We start from the raw sequence: 24,636 nt of genomic DNA, 5'->3' as shown, positions 1-24,636 counted from the left end.
ATCACAAAAGAAGTCAAAAGAAATGCATCACTGTGAGCGTAATTCTTGTCCTCATCTCGTCCAGAAGCGGCTGGAAGACTCCAGGGGCAGCCAGGCCGAGAGTGCCACAGCTCACAGGAAGGCCAGACGGAGCGTCCTTCTCTGGCTGAAGTCTCACCTGACCCCTCCAGGTTTCCGCATATATAGGAACTCCACAAAAGGGGAGTTCATTCTCGAACCTTCTGGAATTGCAGTTGAGGAACAGTCGTCGGTTGCCAGCTGGGTCAATCGAGAGCTCCCCCAAGGAACGCAGGGCCTCCCTGCTCTAAAAACATGCTCCACGGAGAACAGTAGCAAGCCATAACAACATTAGCTTTTCCCAGCAGAAATGGCCTTGACTGCATACCAAGTTTAAAAAAGCATGTTTGTCTCAGCACTGTGAATCTAACACTTCAGCAAAATGTGTGCAGCCTTTCACTGCAGAGTGAAGTAAATATCCAACATGGCTCCGAGCGCTCCCAGAATGCATTGCGAGCCCGCGTAACACATTGAAGGCAACAACAAGCAGCAATTCTAATAGACAGAATAATAAAAATGCAAGCAAAAATATAACGTAGTGTACCCCCAATATCGGGTATCCATGAAAATAACCAATCCCACCAGTTTTTGTTATGATCTTGAGACACTTGAGAAATGAGATCCCTCAAACCTCGAATATGACTTTCAATGGATCCTGAGTGGTCACTCAAATTGAAGCAACACATACCTTCAAAGGGATTACACCCTAAATTATGTTTCAGCAGTAGATAATCAACAGCAGCTCTGTTCTGCAAAGTAGCTTTTCTAATAACTTGACTATCAAGGAGTAATTCTTCTAAAGCCTGCGAAGTATGATTAATGCTTTTAACTACTAAACACGCTAATTTCATCAAAGATTTGTAACCTCCAGCAGCTAAACCCCAAACACCTACTAATGAAAGGGTTAATGCTAAAACCTCAGCTTCTGATAGCAAATGTACATGTGAATCACAGTCAGGAGATAACTATCGCTGAGTGTAAAGGAAACATCATTAGTCCTAATCGAGCCAAAGCACATGGACCTCCAGAAATGGTAGCTGTAATAGAAGTAGATGTAATGTTACCACATGAAAAGAGCCATCCTGTTGGAAGTTTCACATGATTCAAATGACTAGCAGTTATCACTGTATGATTGCAAGACATAGTGTTATTTACACTGGTGCATTTGCGTGACATTCGTGAACAGTCTCCTCTCGAATGTAGTATGATTGTATTGATCGGTCAACTCTATTTGTCTGCATTTACCAATTTCTTGTGCTTTGCACATCATAATATAACACACATCACCTTGAGTTATGTTGTACGTGATCACACGTGTCAAATTTCTCCACTTCTTGTCGGTTTCTTGGCAGAACCTGCAGTACTCGTAGACTGAAAAAGATTGTCTAATGTCTGAGTCTTGAACTAAAGAATCATTGTGTGACACCGAAAATATGATTTAAAACCGGAACAGGCGTCGGCACCGCTACTAAACATGTAATCAATAAAGCTTCAGCATTGGGCACATCAGTTAAAGAAAAGTGTGATATATTCAGTACGTGCTGCGCTAAATAGATCCACATATTTTCTTCTTGAATTATCATAGAGTGTTTCCTCCGTCCTACAAAGGGCTCCTGCACAACTGGCATCAAGGTTGTTTCCACTTGCTTCTAATGTGTTTGTTGATATTCACGGATCCATGTCTTCGGTCTGGCGGGCTTGTCGGCACCGGCATAGGGTTGCTTGGGGACAACATTATTTGTCACCATCAGTATCCCCTTGATCACTGGCACAGATGTGACATTTTTTGCTGGTGACGAAAGACTGTCTTAACGCTTCCAAATGGAGTCCATTTAGTGCCACAGTCACACCAACCAGACCAGGATCTACAAAGCAAACCCAGAAAAGAGATATCCGTGTTGCACATCACTCTCTTAGGTAACATTTGTCTGCGGGTACATATTGCCATTTCCTTCTACCAGGCTCCATTACTAGAACCACTTGATCTTTGCCTGATGCAATGACATCTGCTGGCACTGGTGGACCACTTGGCTGTTCCACCCATACCTTTGCACGCGGTACCATGCTGTCTGAAGAGCCAAAACCGCGATCCCCACGGGTAGTTAACACTGTAGGAGGCTCCCCTTTCTTAATCATGGACAACTTAATGGGAATGACTATCAATTGGGCCACTCGATCACTCTTGTGGATTGATAACAATTGATCCCCACTATTCATTAGGATAACTTTAATCTCGCCTTGGTAATCGGCATCAATTACCCCTCCCAACACTTGAACTCCCTTCAATGCTAGGCCAGATCTAGGGGCAATCCATCCCATATGCTCTGGGGGAATCTGTACTCCAATCACTGTTTCAATTACAACTATTCCTCTTGGATCTAATCTGATTTCTTCATTAGAATGCAAGTCTACCCCTGCTGACTCTGGAGTTGCTCAATAGGGAGCTAAAGAACCTGGTGTAATTTCCCAGTATAATGATGTTTCTCTGACTGAATTGGGTTGAACCTGTAAAGTAGGAGTCATTAATCGCATCAAAGGAGTTTCATGTTCATACACAGGCCTATTGTTCAGCACTTGCACCGCATCAAACACACGATCACGCCAGCCTGCCAAACTGCCGTCTCCAGATTTGCGCAACTGTTCCTTCAGTAACCCATTCATTCGTTCAATTAGCCCTGCTGCAGCTGAGTGGTAGGAAATATGATAGACCCACTCAATGCTCTTTTCCTGATAAAATTCTTGGACTAATTTGCCTTTGAAATGTGACACATTGACACTTTAAATCTGCAAAGGCACTCCATAATGTAATATGATCTGATCTAACAATCTGATGGTGTTCAATTGGGTTGCACGTTTGCACGGCAAAACCATAAAATATCCCGAGTATGTATCTACAATAGTGCATGTATACTGACAACCTCTGCTGATTGGCATAGGACCGATATAATCAATCTGCCAAATTTGGCCTGATAATTTTCCTCTTCTCAATGTACCTCGAACAATTTGAGGTATAGGTCTATGCAATTGGTGTTGGCACACGGGACACTGCAAAATAATGGTTTTCACTAGTTCTAAAGGAAGACTGATTCCTCGAGCTTGTGCCCACCTGATAGTAGCCTTTTCTCCAAAGTGCCCACATTTCTGATGGGCCATTTGGCCAAACCCTCCATATCGTCTTCCCGAGCCTCTGCATCCACTGAGGCAATCTTGGTGTGTTCATCTGCAACAGAATTAAACCAACGTTCTAATGAATCTGTGGCACAATGCGCGTCCACATGATATATAGTGACTTCACTTTGTAACAAAATTTCTGCAATATCTTGCCACAATTCTTTTCCCCACAACTCTTTTTAATGAATCTTCCATCCATTCTTTTGCCAAGTTGGCAACCACACTGCCAATCCATTCGCCACTGACCATGAATCTGTGTACACATAACATTGACCAGGGGTCTCTTGTTCCAATGCTTGGTAAACTGCGTACAGTTCTGCGAATTGACTGCTCTTTTTCTTTTTCCAGTTGTCAACATCTTTTTGGTTTTGGGATTGTACGACACTGCTTTCCAGTACCGCTCAGTTCCCACGTAAATAAATAAACAAACAAATAAACAAACACGTATCGGGCTGGACCATCTGTGAACCAAGCATGCTCTGTTTGTTCCACGGTCAAATCGCTGTAAGGTACTCCCCATTTCACGGGAGACTCACGTTTTTCAGGCACATCCGGGGGTATGTAATCTGAGGGCGGTATGTTGGCTACTTGCTAATGTAATTTTGCCACTCCACCCTTTCCTGATTTGGCTCTGCCTTAAATGTACCATTTCCATTTAATTATGCTGGCTTCTTAAGCATGTCCTATTCAACGTGTTTTAGGAGAGCTCAGTACCCATTGCATGATTGGTATTTCTGGCCTCATGAATACATCATGGCCCACCGTCATTTGCTCAGTATCAACAAGAGCCCAATAACATGCCAGCAATTGTTTCTCAAACGGAGTATATGAGTTACCAGCATCGGGCAACTTAAGACTCCAAAACCCTAATGGCACACGTTTCCTGTCTTGTTTCTGCCACACACTCCAGTTAGCATAATTGTCTTGCACAGACACATTTAATTCCACTTTGCCTGCCTTCAAGGGCCATAAATCAAGCACCTGCTGCACAGTGTCTTTCGCCATCTCAAAGGTTCTCTGCTGCTCTTCCCCCCCCCCCACTGAAATTTTTTTCATGTCACCTTGTAGAGGGGGGCCAATATCTGCCCCAAATGCGGAATGTGCTGTCTCCAAAACCCAAACAGTCCTATAAACTGCTGAGCTTGCTTTTTGTTCGTTGGAGTGGTGTATTCAAGTATTTTCTGTCGAGCTTTAGGCACCATTTCTCGATGCCCATGATGCCACTGAATCCCTAGAAATATCACTGTTTCAGCTGGACCTTGAATTTTACTCTGATTAATCTCCCACCCTTCCTTTTTCAATCCTTCCATAAGGACATCTAGCTGACTTTGCACGCTGTGCTCATCCTTGCCCTGAATCAAAATGTCATCAATGTAATGAGAGATTTGTATGTCAGGTTTACACGGTATCTTGTCTAAGTGCTCTGCCAGCAGCCGGTGACAGATAGTAGGACTGTGCATGTACCCCATGGGTAGTCTCGTGAAAGTGTACTGACGACCACCCCACGTAAATGCAAACTGTTCTTGAAACTCATCAGCAATTGGCACAGAGAAAAATGCATTAGCTAAATCAATCACTGCATACCAAGTCCCCTCAAACTTTTTGACATTCTCAATCAAGGTAATGGCATCTGGGACTGCGGGCACTAAGGGAGGAGTATGTTTATTCAACTCCCTGTAATCCACCGTCATCCTCCACAACCCATCCCCCTTTTTAATGGGCCAGAGCAGATTGTTCCATGATGTGGTAATAGGGCGTAATACACCCGCCTCCACGTACTCTTTGATGGTGTCTGAAATTTCCTTGTGCCCCCCCAGGAATGCAGTATTGTTTCATTGCTACCCTCTTGGTTGCTATTGGCACTTACACTGGGGGCATCTTCAATTTGCCTACAGTAATTGGGGTACAAATCAATGCACTTACCCAAAACTGGTAGGTTTTACCACCAAGTCCCAAGGTTAGCCCTTCCAAAATGTCAAAGCCAATTATATACTCTGGTATCGGGACAATCAACACTTGGTATTTCTGCCTCTTTAAATTGCCTATTTTCATCTCCACTCGCGTTTGCACTGCAGGGGTCTCCTTTCCCCCTAAACCTGTGATCGTAAACTGTTTGCCTTTAAATCGTGTCAGATTACCATGAATCAAAGAGGCCTCCGCCCCGGTGTCTATCAATGCTCGCACCCCTTGTGTATTTCCTGGCCCCCAAAAAATCTTATCAACATGAGGCCGCCTATCCACTTTTATGCGGGCAGATGCTGTTGGAGCTTGGCTGTAGCCCTAGTCAAATTTCGAATGTGTGACTTGACTCCGCCTCTAGCATTGCACTCGCCACCTTTCTCAAATCAGCGTATGTTGGCTGGTACGAGGAAGGTGTCCCCATAGACCCTTCATCTTGTTCTTCTGCAGCAGGAGCAGAAGGTAAGGCATCCCCCTGTGGCGTGGTGACTTCTTGCTTCTTAACCTGTTTATAGCGCTCTTTTGCTGCAAGTCCTCTTTTTTTGTATAATTCATACATTACTCTGGTTTCAATGCCATCAATTTCTTCATGTGGCACACCATCTTTTAACAAAGCCAAAAACATGTATTTTCGGGACACTCGGGAGTCTCTGCTATCTTGCCGCCTGCCTTCAGTTCTTCTCTCTCTGCGCCCCTCTCTCTCCCGTGGCTTGTTATCACTCTTGTCCCACTCTCCCAAATCCGCAAGTTGCCTAATGGCATCTGCTACCTCATCAGTAGCCTTGCCCGTCATACCTACGAGCAAAGTCATAATGATACTTTTGTATGCGGGTGGCGCAGTTATAATTACCATGTTGCAAGTTGAAACTGAGAGCGGCACGGATCCCATGTGATCAGGAGCATCTATGTGAATCGCCTCTTTCATAGCATGCTCTCTGACTTTTTGAATTGCTTCTCTCAATGTATACCACTTAGTTTCTTCACTAGGCCAGTCTGTTGTAATCGGGTATTTTGTTCTGACTTGAGTGTTGTGTAGACCGATGAGACCTCTGTCCCCAAGTGACGCACAGGGGAACTAAATAGAAACCCGCTGTGCGACCTTTGAGGCCACAGGTGGGAGATGTCTTCCCAGATCCACGGAGCCTCTGGAACACCGATGCTGCTGTCAAGAGGGAACAAGGTTAAGTACCAGGCAATCACAATACAGTCAGATAAACAAAAGGATCTAAAGTGTCTTACCTATCTGGTGTAAGGGTGACCCAGGTAACCTAGTAGAGAGGTTCGAGACTCAGATGATGCGGCGGTCCCTGGAATGGTAGAACCGCAGGTTAGCGTGGATGAAGGGTTAGCCACCTGTAGGAGAGAGGGCTTGACTTGAATCCCAAGAAGGAAAAGGGCGTAGAAGTTCAGCAAGGTACCAAGGGATGATCCAAAGACAAGTCGAGGTGAAGTCCAAAAATCCGGCAACAGGTCAACAGTTCCAAGCAAAGGTACAAAGGGGTGTCCGAGGGAGTCCGAGGTAGAGTTCTGTGATCAAGATAACAAGGAGCAAGTAGTAACGCCAAACAGGGTCTGAAGCCAGCTGAGAAGCAAAGAGCGTTCTGTCTCTCAGACCTTTATACTGAGTGTCCCTGGGTCATGTGACTTCTCTGGGTCATGTGACGTCCACCAAGATCACGTGAGGAACGCCACAGTGTATCACATGACCAACGTGAAGACGAAACGCCGCCCCTTCTGCTATATGTTCTCCAAGGCAATTGCCAATGCAGAAAGGGTTGTAATCGAGCCCGTACACTAAAGCTGGTACGGAGTTTTCGGTTCTGTGGGTTCACCGAATCACTTGAGCCTCAAAGCTTGGGAGGAGATGCTGGGGGAATGTGAGCAGTGTTCTGATGTGTAGTGGCCTGGTGTGCAGAGGATCGCCTAACATATTTACAGTTACATGCTTGGGCTATCAGGTGCAACGAAGACACCTGCGTATCTTGACCGTTTGCATCAGGGGGCGGTCCTGCTCTTAAGACCTCCTGTACATTGGTGTCAATTGACAGGGGTAAAAAACGTGGTGAATCGGTAGAATCTACCAACAACCCTGCAGCACCCCCATCTAGCAATCTCACCATCCATGTCAATAAAGCTTCCCCTGATTATTGCCTCAAACGGGTAATAATTTCCCCAACCTCCTGTTGTGTGTAATCCTCCAGCGTGGTTAAATCCACCATACCACCACCAGGATTCTGCGGGTGTGGTCCGGCTCGCCGCCTTCCAACAGGCTTCGCCGCCACTGTTTTCTGTTTCACCTCTGGTTTGGGGCAGACTCTTCTGCAGAACTACTTTCTAGACTGGTGGAATCAAAAATATCACCATCCCACTTGTCTGGATCCCAGTCTGCGCCAGCGATTACAGTTGCCACCTTTCTTTTGTTGACCCCTACCCGTCTTTTCCTATACTTATAACGAGCTACTCTGACTGCTGCCCTCTCGGCCACCGCCTGATATGTGTCGGCCTTATCTTTAAACAGTTTCATTTGAATCTGCTGCATTAACGCAGTCTGACGTTCTGCAGCCAGCTCTCTCTAATCTCAAAACCTCATTTTTCATATCCATTTGCCTCTGATGTATTTTCCTATAAGCATGCAAAAGAACCCAACCTCGCCTGCCTAATGCTGCACATTCTACCACGTTCTACTGAAACTTGTTGCAAGCATGCAATTACATCAGCCGGATCAGCATCCTCCAATCCTTGATCCCAAGTCTCACTTAGCCCGGCACCACAGGCCCATGCCTGAGCCAATTTATCATATGGACTCTTAGTCCAGCCTGGAATAATAACATCAGAACATTCACTGCCAGCGGGAACACACTTTTTCCTGAACAAATTATTCATTACTGCAAAATGGTACAAAATCTCTTTATATCTATTTTTTTTTCTTTTCTCACCGCAATCACTCCCACAAACACGCACACACTAGCAAAGAAAGAGAAAAAAAAAAACAGTTCAACACTCACTGCCAACTTACTTTCGCTTGCAAGATAACCGAAGCCTATCTACGTTCAAACAGATTCTTGAATATTTGGAACACTTCATCACAAATAACCCTGCTCACAGCGCCATAATGTATTGATCTCCCCATTAAAGTGCACGGAACAACCATAAATCACCAATGCAATTATAGAGCAAATACTTCAACCCATAAACGGACAGACACAATAACTCACAGCCACGCACTCTTTAGAAGATAATCGGCTCTTTACGGCTATTTATTCAAAGATTACAAGTACATAGAAATAACTCATAAAACTAACATGGACATAGATCACAGAAGAAGTAAAGAAGTCAAAAGAAATGCATCACCGTGAGTGTAATTCTTGTCCTCATCTCGTCCAGAAGCGGCTGGAAGACTCTGGGGGCAGCCAGGCCGAGAGTGTGCCACAGCTCACAGGAAGGCCAGACGGAGCGTCCTTCTCTGGCTGAAGTCTCACCTGACCCTTCCGGGTTTCCGCATATATAGGAACTCCACAAAAGGGGAGTTCATTCTCGAACCTTCTGGAATTGCACCTGCGCAGTTGAGGAACAGCCGTCTGTTGCCAGCTGGGTCAATCGAGAGCTCCCCCCAAGGAACGCAGGGCGTCCCTGCTCTAAAAACATGCTGCAGGGAGAACAGTAGCAAGCCATAACATTAGCTTTTCCCAGCAGACATGGCTTTGACTGCATACCAAGTTTGAAAAAGCATGTTTGTCTCAGCACTGTGAATCTAACACTTCAGCAAAATGTGTGCAGCCTTTCACTGCGGAGTGAAGTAAATATCCAACATGGCTCCGAGCGCTCCCAGAATGCATTCCGCGCCCGCGCCATTTTGAACCAAGCATAAATCAAGCAGAACAAGCTGTTAAGCAATTGGAAGGAAAAATAAGACTGATAATTGTCAAGTTTGTGAGAACCTCGGTAAAGGAAAAGATGCTACACATCGCAAGCCAGGAGAAATCTCTAACATGGCAAGGAAACCAATTCCATATTTTTCCTGATTTTCCCAAGGAGGTGGCAATAAAAAGGAAAACATTTATGGAAGCTAAGCGTCTAGCCAGGGAGCGTGGTCTTAAAGCCACCTTAATGTCACTAGCTGCTTTTAAATAGTTTTTGCCAGAGGGGATTAAGAGTACTGAAAACCCTGACCAAGCTTGTGCTTGTGCCAAACAAAAATATCTCATCATAAACATGTTGGATTAGGTACCTCACTGGGAATATCTTCTGTCCGTAATGTTTTTCGTGTCCCCTTGTATCTGTTGTGCTATACTGCTTAATGATCCAAATTATTATTTATGTATACATGTCCCCTTGTATCTGTTGTGCTATATTGCTTAATGATCCAAATTATTATTTATGTATATGTTTAGACTTTTCTTAGATTCACTGTTATAAAAGATGATTTGGCTGGCAGTTTAACAGTCGCAGTGCGCATTGTTTCGTTTGTTTACTCTTAATTCTGTGTAGCGCGTCACTTTAGCCTCAATACACAACTTAGTAAAAGGGACCTTGAAGGGAATGGATGCAACGTGTACACGTCACAGTGCGTGCGCATTGAACTTCCAGGAAGTGTCTGGTGGCATATTGTTGTGCGGAGTAGCTGCTCTCCTCATGGCAAATGGTCAAGCAGAGTAGCTATATGAATCATTTAGAATAAATCCAACCTGAAAACAGAATTGAAATCCAACTAAGTCCAATTAAAGGTCCAAGAGTAGGCAAACAGAAAGACTCCAGGCGTCTGCAGTCTGGTACTCTACGGTTCTCTTCGTGGTGCGCGCGCTGGTGCACGCGGCCAGTTGTTTTTGTAGGCGATTGGGCACAGATGGGCGTATTTTGTGATTACTGCAGCAGCGGCACTTCCTTTTTTAATATGCTAACATTATTTTGAAGGATTTCCTTCACATTAAACAGTACAGGTTGTTGGAGGGGAACCCATTTTAAACTTACTATCCATATGCCTATAGAGGTATTGTCTGTTTTGCTTCCTCTACCTGAACATTTGTTTTCTGCTGGAGGCTAATGAAGAAACTGCTGCTTCTGCAGTGTTTGTGATTTTTCGTTTTAATATATGTTCCCCTATTTCTAAAGCTTGCAATATGCCTACCATTGTATAATGTATTTCAAGCAAGCCCCATACGATTTGGCCCATGAATTATCTTTACGGTATTTGTTAGACTGGACAGATGCTCAAATGGAAAGACCACATGACATGTATAGATTTAAACTTTGTACATGTTCTGTATATCTTTTGCTGATGGAAATATGTAACCTAACCATGTGTGTATGTATTCACAAAACACATGCTTGAGAATTGTTAATGGTGAATTGCTTTGTTCACCTGTTAGACATTTAGAGAGTAGACAGACATTTTAAGACCGTCAGAATGTTGGTTTTATTTTCTGTCTGTTTATTTTACAGTGCCCGGGTTAGGCAACACTTCTCCAAAGGATATGGAAGGTTTGCTCCCGCTGATGAACATGGTTATTTATTCTATTGATAAAGTCAGGAAATTTCGTCTCAATAGAGAGGTAAGATGACAAATGCTGTCTTTCAATCATGTTTGACATACCTTTCTTTCATCCAGAATACCTGGTTGCGCCTCTTTCATTGCAATCCTTACCTTGATATATGCTGCCTTGTATCGATCAAAATAGCATGGGGCAACTCCTTTGCAGTTGCCTTTTACAAGTTTCCTTCTCTGTGTAATCACAATGATGAGTAGCATTTCAAGGGCAACTTTGGCAGTCCATACAAGGGTTCTTGGTATAGGTACAGGAAACCTTTCATCAATAGCCACAAGGAATTCTTACTGGCTGTAGTATAAATGCAGGACACAGATATTATGAGAAAGGTGCACATAATACAGAATAGAGTACTCCGATTAGCTGCCTTGCAGAGCTCAATGGATACATGAGACCAATTGAACAACCCTATCTGAACAAATGTATTTGTAGACCTTCACCATACTGATGCTATGCTTCTATACCAACTGCTATTTGGTGCATGTACATTGGTGTTAGGACAGTTTTTCTAAAGTCCAACTAAGGGCTTCATAAAACCATACATCTGATGCAGTACACAAATCCACGTTTAGTGTAATATAAGGCTGTACCACCTGAGAACATTTGGTAGCGTAGACAGCAGCCAGGCTTATTTTAGGAGGGAGAGAGGGCTGTAGCTTTGTAGAACGAAATTGTATCCTACATATGGTCCAAAGAGCCACTATGTATTGTAAACGTAAAGAGTTTGTTTAAATAAAAGTAGACCAAGATAATTCTTGGTTAAGTAAGTACTATAACATCATATAAACACAATCCTAAATATGACAACTCAATACCTATGGTATGCAGACCAAGGTATAAGTCAAGGGTCAAAGCTAAGGTTATACATTCAGGGTAGTAACATTCTATTCTTGGGGAATAAGACCAGGTTAGATATACTTTTAGAATACAATCAGTATTTCAAGGGTAGTTGACCCATTCAATCATGCAGTGACACTGAGTTATTAAATCAGATAATAAACCAACCCTGTTACAAGTATACTCCTTGCAACATTACTTTTTAGAACTCTGTTCAGATCTAGTAAATCAACTCCTATACTTTCTGGAGGGGCCTTAAGCTACTCCATGATAAATATGAACACTCAATAACTATTTTAAAATGCACCAAGCAATTCAAGGAAGGCAAATCCCAATTACACTTTAGGCAGAGCGTGCAAGGAGCATGAAGTGAAAGAACTGTAATAAAGATGGCACGACCAAAACGAGAGAGAAGGGTGCTAGCGAATAGGCAGAGTAGAAAATGTGCAAGTGTGTACGGGAAAGCTGGAGAAAGTGTTAGGGCACACAAAAATTTGTTAGACCTTAGGGTCCTTGCGCTCGATTTCTTAAACAGAGCCTCACTCAAGTACGATGGGCTTGATCCCATAAAGCAATTATGGCTAATCACTAATTGGCGGCAATGAATCCTTGCTTCAACTGGAAGCCAGTGCAGACTGCGTTTTGCGTCAGAGACGTGATCCCTCCTTTTTGAGTCCAGTAATTACTCTTACTGCACTATTCTGAATCACTTGCAGACGATTACATTCTGCTTTTGAAATTCCCACAAGTTGGCTGCTGCAATAATCCATCTTTGAACCCACAATAGCCTTTGTCATAGTCTTCGCAATTAGCTTGTGAGATAAACGACCTAAGTTGTGCTACAAACTTTATGTAGTAGGCCGAGGAGGAGACAAGGCTACTAACCTGCGCCTGCATATTCAAATTTTGATCCAGAATGATTCCCAAAATGTTCACTTAGTTCTTAGTCACAATATCACACCCTGCTATAAGAAGTGATAATAAAATCAGCACCAAGCTTTCTTATTTTATACTCCGTCCCTATTACCATAACCTCTGTTTTATCTTTGAGAGCTAAACCATTTGCTATCATCCATATTTGTATAAGATCATACACTTTGTTGATGTTATTTACGTCCTCTATGTAACCAGATGACACATTGTGTGTCATCCGTGTAATTGGTAAATGACACACCATTATTTTCCAGTAGACTAAAAAAGGGGACTGTGAAATTATTGTACAATGAGGGGGACAAACATGCTCCCTGTGGTACCCTGTAGGCCAAGGGCACAGGTTGGGCTTCGGAAACCTTGATACAGACCCTGTCGCACAGGTCACTGAGGAAGAAGATGATCCAAGGGCTGCATCATCTGGAAAAATTGGCAACTTCTTTTAGCCTGGTAACCAGCACCGCATGGTCAACTAGGTTGAAAGCCGCCGAGAGGTCAAGCAGCATCAGCACAGCCGTTTCCTCTTTGTCCATGGTATCCACAAGTCTTGATTTCAAGTCAAGTAACGCTGTTTCTGTTCCATGACTTTGTCTAAAACATGATTGCCATTTATTTCGAATGGTGTGTACATTCAGATGTGCAGAAATTTGAATATACGCCACACTGTAACATTTTTTAAAGAAATGGAGTGTTATCGCCCGGTGTTTGGCAGCGATACTAGGACAAAGCCCCGGCTTGTTCGGTAAAGGTGTAATCCATGCACTCTCAAGCCGCAGTGGGACATCATTTTCGGCGAAGGATGCGTTTTCAAATTTACACAAAGTACTGATCAGAATGGGAGAACAGGCCTTTATAATGATTGCTGGGCAAGGATCTCCTTTGCAGCTTGTCGGTTTAAGATGATCAATGATATTGGCAAATTCGGGTTTGCATATAGCGTTAGATTGAACTGCATGTCCTGCAATGTTTGTGTGGGTGCCACCACATAAGCTGTATTAGCCATGGTACCAATACTCCTCTGATTGCTCGCAGTATCCTTCTATATCCGGTCCAGTTTGCCCTGCATAGCCTCTTGAATCAAAGTACACCAAGCGATATCTTTTATGATTGTATCCGAATTCTTCATGTACAGGGTTTCTAATTCTTAGTATTTTTAAAAGTTCTTTGGCCTCCGATTGTGAGTTATAAATTCTATCATTGAACCATTTTTTTTTTTGTTACTGCTATAATGGCTGTTTTAAAAACCTACACAGCCAGCTTGTATGCCTCCATGCTAGGAGTATCCTGTAAGGATTTCAAGGTGTTGAAACGTTTATTTGCAATTGCTTTCAGCCTTTGTAGGTCAGGAGTAAACCAGTCATTGCCTTTTTTTTCAAAGACACTATTGGTTTTGAGAGGTGCCGGGGTGTTCGAGGTCTCCTGCAAGTGCCGCAGAGAGGTACTGGCAATATCCTCCACTGACTTTAGCTTGGTAACCTCATGAACCATGGGTAGCAACCAAGGCTCCAATGTTTCAGGAGTCAATTTATTTTATGTTCCTTACAGTGACCCTGTTTTTTTCCTTGATCCTAGTCCTATTGGGTTTTTCTAAAAGTATGGTAAAGTACACAAAGGAGTGGTCTGACCATGGGCAGGAGGAAACGAGATCATCTTTGATATTATGCACAGCAACCCAGTCTAGAGTGTCAGTATTCTTACCAACTGCTCAAAACCCAGAATATTTAGTAAATACTCCAAAGATGCAGCAAGAGGATCATTACTATGACCATCCAAAAATTAAAATCACCCAGGACTCCCGCTTTTATATTTGGTTTAAGAATAGGTTGCAAGAGGTTACAGAATTGTGTATGAAAATCTGGCATAGGGGCAGGTGGTCTACACACCAGAACCAGATTGAAGGTGGTTTCAGCATTCATACTCTTCTTTGTGTAAAAAATAATTATCCTCAATACCTGGAGAAACTACCTGCCCAATATCCAGGTTAGATTTAAAGATGGCAGCAATCCCACCTTCTCTCCCCTCCAATCTGTCTTGCCGGATCGCATTATATCCAACCGGAATGGCCACTGCTAAGGTAGGACCTGCTGCCTCATGGCACCAAGTTTCTGTAAGTGCACAAATAGTCAACATCCTGATCACTAATGTGGGTAGCTACCTCTAACACATGTTTGAAAAGTGACCTAGTATTCAAAATAACTACTTTTATAGACACACAGCTTGACAACTTCCAGAGCTTTGAGTCTTGTTGTTAAGCAGAGGGGGACGAGATGTGCCTATCTCTACAGACCCAAATACATTGCCCCCCAGCTCTTACCGAAGCTTGTCCGCATTTTCATCCCCACTACCCCTACATCCTGCTCTGCTATGTCTGTTACAGTTACCATCTGATCTCCCAGAGAGACATATGGCTTGGCGTGCAGGTCTTTTACTAAAGGCCCTTCGCACGAGCAATTTGTGCAACTTCCTCTTGCCTCACTGTATCATGTACTACTAGGGTGGAACCCAGTACCCCTATAGAAGACGCCTTTCCAAGAAGGCGCTGGAGGATAGCAGCACTATGGACACCCACAGCAGGAATCCTTGCAACATTTTGAACAAGGGGGTACTCTTGCCCTTGCAGCCTCAATTGTAGCAAGTACCTGCAGAATTGTTATGGCTGAAACTTGCCAGACAGGAAGCGTAGAACACCCCAGGCACCACGTAGCGCCATGGACCAGCACTGACCGGCTAGCCCCTGACGCACCCGCGCTGACACGCCTGACCGATGAGAAATGGACACCCAGGGACTACAAAAACAATGTTAAATGTAGTTGCCACTCGTTTGAGCAGAGAAAAGTAAAACTGAATCTAGGTGGTGCTAAGAAGCAAGTCCATCGGGAAATACAGCAAATTAATATCAAGTGAAGAAAGCAGGTGGGTAATTTAAGAACACTCCCACGAAAACTAAAAGCAATTCTCAATAAAAACTGAAATATGCAGAAGGCGTTCTAAAATGGATTTTAAAATATAGATAAACCTCTAAGAACTTCTGATAAATTACTAATAAAATGTATGAACAGTTCCTTTTGTTTGAGTACATTCTTGTGAAGCTGACCTATTGTTGAACCACCACTTTTTGCTTTTGAAAAACTTGTGAGTGAGGGCAAGCATAGGTTTAGGCACATTTATTTTTTTGGGACTTCCGGACTTGGACCTCCCTTAGAAATATCAGTTAAGGGAACCATCCATTTAGTGTTGGGGCCAGTTAGGCATTACACCAACCCAGGAACTTTAGTAAGTAAAGGTTTTGAAACAATCATCTTCGAGTCTGTCTCTCTCTTGATATCATGGCTGTCTCACAGTAATTGGAGGCATTCTAGTGCCATGTGGGGTATAGGTTTGTGCCTCTCCATACAGCATGCCTTTTTGGCAGCGATTAGGCGTTGTCTATGTGGCGACTCAATATCTGCTTGATCCAACTCAATCCCGGATTCCTAGCCCACAAGCGCAGAAGTCTTAAGATGGATTTCTAGAATCTGGCATGGTGGACAGCTTTTTGGACCTCATGGCTAATGAAACAGATTAGCCAAAACCCAATCAAGGTTCCAATATAGAGCAGTCAAGGTTATTCTCAGGAAAGTGTGGATGGGGTCAGTGGTCCACAAGGAGTCCACAGATTGAAGCACACAATTCAATTTAGACAGGCATGTATAAAAATGCATCATTTATTATAGGCAAAATAAAACACACTTAACAAATGAATTAAGCAGGTGATAATATCACATAACACTCAATAATAAACATAGATGCAGTTATCCTAGCTTCTTAACATGCATTCAATGACAAATCAAGAAAAGACGCAAGTACGTGATGCAGTAAAATGGAACCAAGTCACAAGAAATATTTCCCTAGATTCAGAAGTCCAATCCGTATGAAGATTGGAGCCTGTGGCCCAATTGTGTCAGTGCTTCTCCCTAAAATGTATCTTAGGTAGGTAAAGTATGTGTGTTGAGAGGAGATGCAACAATGTTACTGGTAAGTAAACATTTGTTCTCATCTTTCAGGTTTCACTGCTCGGGTATGGTGACCAAAAAAACAGTGGAATGGAAGGATACAAAGACTTGTTCTCTGTTATCCCACGGAGGACATGGGGAGACAGATGTTTTGCATTTACTTACTCCACCCCGACTCAGATTTTTATCAGCGGTCTGGCTGGGTCGGTGGAGGTTGGATTCCCAACGTGCGGTGCAGAGGAGATGCAGTTGCACAGATTCTTCCAGTCTGCTCCAGGATCAGAGTACAAAGATTGGTGATTGAGAAATGCACTAATGCAGACCACTTCAGGACACTTGACGGGGAAGGCGAGTTCCAGTGACAGCCACCGCACACAGGTGGCAGGTGTCCCTCCAGTGGCGGTTGAAAACCTTCTAGAGCAGGATCCCTTGAAGCTAGGTGCTGAAATTCAGCAGGAAGGTGACTGGCACCACAAGCTTGGGACGACCGAAGTTCTGGCTGCAAACACAGAAAGCTGATTATTCTATCGAGGTAGCCTACTGGAGAGCGGGTAGTCCAGGGACACTTCCGATGGCTCAGGATGGCTGGATCCTTGAGAACACTGACTGGTTGATCTCACCAATCCAGTGGTTGAAGCACTGCCCATGGCCTTCGCTGATCAGGTAGTCCAACAGGGCTTCGCTGGGCCAAGACAATGAAACACCAAAAGAAATTATTACATTTGAAAAATGCATAATGAAGGAACTGGGCAAACTAAAAGGTGAAGAAAACTTCTTTAAGCACAATTTGTCAAAAGCCGAACAAAGGGCACTAATTGAGCTTTCCAAAAAGCCCAATATTGTGATAAAACCAGCCGATAAAGGCAGTGGCATTGTGATCATGTCCAATGATCAATATTGCACTATGGTTAATCAACTGCTTCAAGAAAAGGAAAGCTATAAGAAAATAAAAAAAGACCCAGCGAGTGAAATCAAATCTGAAATAGCAAATATGGCACAATATGCATATTTGAGTAAATGGATCAGTTACAAAGAACAAAAATGTCCAACTACTAGCCAAGGCCGGACTCCATCACTATACGCCTTACCCAAAATTCGCAAAAATTCTGTTTCTCCACCAGGCAGGCTTATTGTGTCTGGGTGTGGCTCAGTTTTGGAACCAGTGTGCAAATTCATTGATGTCTTTTTGAAACCTTTAAGCACTAAAACGGCAACCTATCTACGAGACACGACGCACACCATCCAAACTTTTGAAAAACTTCCCTTCAATCCTCAGACACAAAGACTTGTGACAATGGATATTAAATCATTGTACACAAGTATTCCTCAAGATCAGGCCATTGAATGTATACATCAAATACTTACTGATCAAGATGAGCAAACTAGAGTACCTCACAATTTTATTGTGGAACTTATGACCCTAGCTCTATGCAAAAAGTTTTTTGAATTTGACGGGCAATTTTATATACAAACTAAGGGAACAGCGATGGGCGCAACATTCGCCCCCAGCCTAGCGATTTTATTTGTCCAATTTTGAATCTAACAACATTTTATGCGAAAAAAAAACCCTTACCAACATTGTATCCTACATTGGAAATGATACATTGATGATATCGTGTTCATTTGGAACAGCTCGGAAACTGAACTCAATCTCTTCCTAAGCTGGTTAAACAACATTGATAACATCCAGTTTACCATGGAAAACAGTAACCAGGAAATCTGTTTTCTTGATTTAAAAATTAGACACGAAGACGGCATTCTTAAATGCTGTTTGTATCGGAAGACTACTGCGCGGAACACTCTTTTGCATTTTTCGAGTAACCATCCACACCACCTGCGTGAAAATCTACCATATGGCCAGTTCCTCAGAGTAAGGAGGAATTGCACCAACCTTACAGATTTCTACCAACAATCTGATGACCTCACCAACCGTTTGTTAAAAAACGGCTACCCGAAGAAACTGGTCTCAAATTCCAAGAAAAGGGCAATATTCACAGACATAGAAATCTTGCTATCACAAAACAACAATGCCCGGGAACACCCTTTCTTCGAAAAAATGACCTGTGTAATTACACACAGCCCTCATACTTTTCGGATCAAAACACTAATTTGCAAATATTGGCCCATTGTCAGACTGAGTTTACCTGATTCCCCTATACCACGTTTTGCTTTCAAAAGAGCAGAAAACGTATGTGGCACCTTTTTAGTACATTCAAAATTTAAAAAACCCGCACCAAGAACTGGACTTTGGGACCTTAGGACGACTGTTGCACACTTTCCCTGTGGCTCATTTTCTGTGTGCCAATTTACCTGCAAAATGAAAAATGTTACTATTGGGACGAAGACCTGGCACTTGAACCTAATGACAAATTGCAAAACAAAGCAAGCTATCTACTGCATTGAATGCCTAAGATATGTAGTCCAGACAAGTAGATCGGTGAATACCAGAATCTCTGAACACCGGTCCCGCATCAGATGCAAAAATACATCCGCACCCCTTGTGACATCACTTTGTGGAAAAACACCACTCCCCGAATGATATCAAGTGGTGGATCTTAGATGTAGTCAAGGACTCCGCAAATACATCACGCAGTCTCCAGCATAAAGAAGCAAGATGGATTCATAGACTTACTAGTCATGAGCACGGTTTAAATGAAGAATATGTACCTCTGATCTGATATACAAGAGTCTGCAACACACAAGCTGATAATGAACTCAGCTCAGTCCTGACAGTTAGAAGTGTGAACACGATTTGACAGTTGCCATCCATCCACCTAAATAAAGCTTATTAATAAGGTTCAACACACCTCTTCATCAAATGACCACCAAATTTCCTGGAAAACAGGCCAGCATTTTAAAGATGCACCGGATAAGCAGGAATCATTGTCATCTAATTTGTGGGCGTGGAAATGCCAATACTTACTTTCTGCTTTAATATTCCGGCATAATAATATACTGGGCTTGATTTAATGGTGCAATATATGAAAGTTGGGTGCCACTAACCACGTTAACTGGGAAAGTCTGCATAACTTACTTCTTAACAGCACTAGCGATTGAGCGACCGAGTGTTGCGCAAGTCTCAATGCCGTAGGGACATACCTCCACGGTATTCACAAAGACTCCTTAATGCACCAATCACAGTGCGGTCATACTGAATCAACCAGGAAGTGCTGCCGAGTCCAGTTTCAGCCAATTGAGCACCAGCTTCGCGTGACACACCCACAGAAGCTACGGCGGTGTTCGCGCCCGACTATCATGACTCAGCACTCAGGACGCTGAAATATCCTCGGCAGCATCCACTCGCGGTCACTGCGAAGGCGTGCTGTAACAGTGAGGCATTTACGATTTTGCACGCTGGTTTTAGGTAATTTCTGAACTTTCACTAATCATCGTCGCTCATATTGAAAGACATTGCAAATAAGCTCTGCCAATAGGGTTGAAAGTGTATAACAACACACTAAACCAGTTACTTCGTTTTCTTACTGGGGCCCTCCCACTCGTGAACTACAGCGAGTACAGCTGAACTTAATGCCACACATGTACTCAGGACGTTTGAAGATCAATTGAAATACAATCAATTCAGACGCGACCTTCTCCACCAGAGGTATGAGATAATTCATTCAAATACCTCTTCTAGCGATAACCAATTTTGAGCCATGAAAGAGATAGATTTTTTTATTTTTTATTTTTGTTTTCTCTATTCTACCCTAGAAAATGTACAAAGGACAGCGAGTGGTTACGCCCTAGGGACCTCGGGTTCCATGCTGCACCTTTCTTACCAGTGGAAGACCCCAACCCTTGCCTAAGTGGGTTTTTTCCGATTTAGTCTGTGCCCAGAACCAGGGTAAGGACGCTATCCCCACTGGGTCTTTATTCTTGTAGCAAAACTAAAATATCCTTTTAGATTTAGACTAATGCCACACCAACTGAAAACATTCCTTAAAAAAATCCTCTTTTTCCATTTTTTTCTTGTCTGCCTCCTCACAGGGTCAAGTTGGTTCCCTATCTTCTCGTGTTCCCGCCCTGAGGAAGGCTTCAGTAAAATGTACATGCCCAGCAGGGGGCTGATCCGAAACGTACAGTGGATGTTCTAACTCCATCCATGATAGGAAGACTTCCTTTTCTTTGGAACTTATTTTGAAGTTCATTTCATACCAATGTGGACAATGCAACCATCTAGGCACTGATATATTTGTGCAGATGTTTAGGGTGTCTTCCTTTCTCTAAACACCGCCACGTCGGCAGACCTGCTTTCATGAACTAGCGGCACCTGCTATATTGAATTTTGGGCCGTTAGGATTTCCCTTTGTTATTCTGGAAATTTGCTTTTTCATTTTTGTACTATTTGTATTTATTGACTTATTGGTTTATTCCCTGTCTATATTTCATTATTTGCAAAAATTGAACCAAATGTCTCTCTTTTAATCCTTTCTTTCTACTTTATCACTTTAGATTGCATATTCACATTTATGTACATTTTTTTGGTAAATGCAAAATAAATTACATTGACAAAATTAAGGAATGTTTTCAGAGAAAAAATTTTGTGGCAAAAAAATACTGATATCCGTGGTACAGGATACAAAACAAATTAAGTTGCTTTGAATTCAACTATAATTTTTTCTTTTACGCAGCATAGTGGATACTTCTGGTTTAACATTAAATATATTTCACAAAGTCCCAATCCACTGTATGCTTTAAGGGCCTACCCCGATTTAACTTTTTGTATGATACTTCGCTGGGCTGGATGCAGGAACGGATGATTAGCCTCTTCAGGAGTCTTCTCTGGATCTTCAATCGGCTGTTCTTCTAAGAGTTGTTCTTGCCGCCAATGGTGATCTATAGAAATGGCTGCAGGAGTCCTCCTTTTATCCAAGAACCTGTCTGGAAGCAAGTCCAAGCCTACCAACGGTAAGGATCTCTACACCATTCAAACAACCAGTAGTTGTCCTGTCCAATCGGGGACGACTATTGGTTTCACTCCTGCACCGTACCTACACTCACTGGCACCACAGATGTGGAGTGGGACAAGACGATTCCACCCACTTCCTGGGCCATGCTTGCACAAAGCCATAACTAGCCCTCAAAAGCAGCAACTTTGGCAAATGCATGATCTTTTATGGGATTTCCTGACCTGGTAAGGTAGGAAGAAGGCCAAAGAACAAGTTGGCCAAAGGTAGTGAAATTTTTGTGGCATGGCCATTTTAGGGTACTAGTCACGTTTAGGGGCCATATGCGCTAACACTAGAAATAACACACACATTGTAAAAAACCAGCATAGGGTGATACAATGCAGTGCAAAGAGGGATACACATTTGTAAGATGCTGTGTGCAATGTTAAAAAGTTACAAAAAGTAGGACACAAAATGGAAACAGTTTCCCAGTACTGATAGTCTGTAAGACTGATCAGTTTCCCCATCACAAAATGAGCAATAAGCCAGGGGAGTAAAGCTGAAGGCTTCCCTTCCCTGTAAAAAGTCAGGAAGGGTTAAAAAAAAAGCAGAAGCATAAGGTTTGAGAGAGTACATGGAACTATGGAGGGAAAGTTTGCCAAAAGAGAAATCACGGCGATCCGGACGCAATCCAACGACAAAACTTGTCGGCTCTGTAAGGAATTATCCAAATCAGAAACAATAAAGCATATCTTACTGCAATGTTCAGAGTTGACAAATGTAAGAGCCACATACCTACACAACCTTCGTTTAAACCATTCAGAACTGCTTGAAGATGAAGACTCAACTTGGTGGAATAGGTTGATGTCAGGGGAAAAAACAAAGTGGACTATAGCGTCTGTAAAAATCTTGGAAAGCGCTTTTGAAATGATCACCCTTCGATCCACCTTGGTGATCAATTCTGAAGACCAAAGTCTGAGGGAGTTACCCTAACAAGAGACTGGCAGTGATACAGCTCCCTTGGCGTTCTCTCGCCGATTACTGTGTGAAAACAACGCCTGTTGCTCCGGTATTTTCTATTATGTGGCTCTTTAGAGATGAGCAACAAGAGTTTTGTAAAAATTGCTAATGTAATTAAATACAAAGTAATAAAAAAAAGAGAAATATTTCATAATAGTCCTATGGTATGGTGCCAAATCACAAAGTTCTCTGCTCCACTGCCATCTGACAATCGATGGAAAAAAAAAAGGTCTGAAGCCTTGGACGTGTGAGGGTAGCGATAGTGTGACAGAACGCCCATGTCAACACCTATTTTCAATTTTGAAAATAAGTTATACTTCAGAACAACCATAAATGGCAGCCTATGCAAAGAATGTGAATCTAAGATGGACAAGCTTTAGAAATGTATAATACAGATACACTAATCTCAAAAGGGAGATCACACACACTGTACACAAAAAAGTAAAAGCAATACAGATAACTAAAAAGTGAAGTTAAAAACAGTGATTCAAAACAAATCATACAACCGGCCTTATAATTATTAAGCAGACCCTTAAATTAAGCAGTACTTCACTATCAAGTAAGTGCTCCAGAGTCTTAAGCGTTTGTTAGAATGGATTTCTAAACTCTGGCCTGGTGGACAGATGAGGAGGCCACCCTTGTTTTAGTGAACCGGGAGCAACTTCTGGGAATTTAGCCAAACCGATCAAGGTAGCATGGAGAGAGGACAAGGCTAAATCTAAGCAAAGGTGATTGGGGTCGGGGGTCCACAATGAGGCCACACAGTGAGACACCAAGAATTACACTTAGACAGTTATAAAAAGAACACATTCATTTTAGGCCCCGAAAACAGTATGGAAAATGAATAGCTATTAATATCACACAATACAATTTCTGATGCTTGTGAATCTGCTTAGATTCACATGCTGTTCATATAGTCCGACATCTAGTGGTTATCGCAGAGTATTGCATCTTGGCTTTTGAAGATCAAAAGGGGACATCGGCATGAGCGTGCTTGTAAAACTATCCCTAATGTGACGTGTAGTGTACCCAAAACCCCTTACACGTCAAGGTCCCTCAGATTGTTTTTTTTTTTCCACCCAGCTTGCTGGTCGCCCTATGCTGAGCTCATACATTTCAAAATGTATTACTCTTTGAAACTACCAACGGTCGTGGACATTCTTTGACCCGTCTCTATCGATTGCTGCTTCCACATCCTACGCCTATGCTGAAGACTGCAGATTTCGGCGGCTGGTGCGTCGGTTCCAAGCCTTACAGTAGGGAGAGTGGGGCACGGGGTTCTGATTCTTGGTAGAATGCAATTTTCCCCCCAACCCCCTTTTCCCTTCTGGTTTCGCTGCCGCTTCACACCTCAGCTATGGAGAGGACACCATTTAAGTTTTGCCCTTCTTGCAACAGCAAATATCCGTGGAAGGACACGCACTGTCGGTGCAACAAGTGTCAACCTTGTGATCACAACGAGCAGTCCTGCAAATCCTGCCGACTTTTGCGACCCAAAACGCTAAAAGATCAACGGCCGAAGCGGTGGGTGTCCTATGCCATGCAGGCGGAGAGTGGTTCTCCCGCCGCCTCGGGTGCCTCAAATGGCGAGGAATCAAGCGGCAGCCATGGCTACGATGTGGAGGCAATTGACCTATCTGCCGAACCTTCAAGTCCCAAAGTGCCTGTCCCCGGTTGGCAGGCCATCGGCTCTGCTATGGGGAGGCTACATCCCGGTGACGGGCACACCTGCACCACAATCAGAAAATCACACAACCCAATAAGCTCCCTTGACAGACTCGTCAACGAAGCAAAAGACTCCAACGAGCCCGTTGAAAGTTTCGACGATGCCTGCCGGTCCGCGTGATAGGCCGCCGTCCAAACTGCATGCGTCTGGACATTCATCCCATAAGGGCGTCTGCACCAAACACCACAAGATCGCTGACGGGCCTTTGAAGAGCGTGTCAGCTCCAAAGGTTTCAGAGGCGCTCGACCCGCCAGAACTACGCAAGAGTCTCGCGTCCATTGTTTCTGTGGCAAATAGACCTTGAGACGCTTCCAAACATCGAGAGGAGTACACAGAAGGCTCATAGACCCTATCCAAGACTATGGCTGAATCTCAAACTCATAAGGACTCCTGTCCTCTTGAAGAGCCCTTGCCCCACCAGGCCCCTCTAGTTCAACTCTATGGACCACAGTCAGAATTGCATGCAGTACCCTCTGGGACCACCACATACAATTAGGACTACAGGTGTAAGC

At 43.3% G+C, this 24,636-nt stretch overlaps 1 protein-coding gene across 2 annotated transcripts in view; it reads left to right on the top strand.

Annotated features, from left to right (window-relative positions):
- The window catches only part of CCDC47 (coiled-coil domain containing 47), a 454,951-nt gene that overhangs the window by 405,163 nt on the left and 25,152 nt on the right, over positions 1-24,636 (top strand). For both annotated transcript variants that reach the window (XM_069634111.1, XM_069634112.1), the window contains exon 11: positions 10,627-10,736. In XM_069634111.1, the coding sequence (XP_069490212.1) occupies positions 10,627-10,736 (110 nt within the window). The remainder of the gene's footprint in view (positions 1-10,626; positions 10,737-24,636) is intronic.

Source organism: Ambystoma mexicanum, chromosome 13, assembly GCF_040938575.1.
Source record: "Ambystoma mexicanum isolate Mex_15411 chromosome 13, UKY_AmexF1_1, whole genome shotgun sequence".
In the NCBI taxonomy this organism is placed as follows: Eukaryota; Metazoa; Chordata; class Amphibia; order Caudata; family Ambystomatidae; genus Ambystoma; species Ambystoma mexicanum.
The sequence above is the reverse complement of the archived record's forward strand: the minus strand, read 5'-3'. Positions and strand labels throughout refer to the sequence as shown.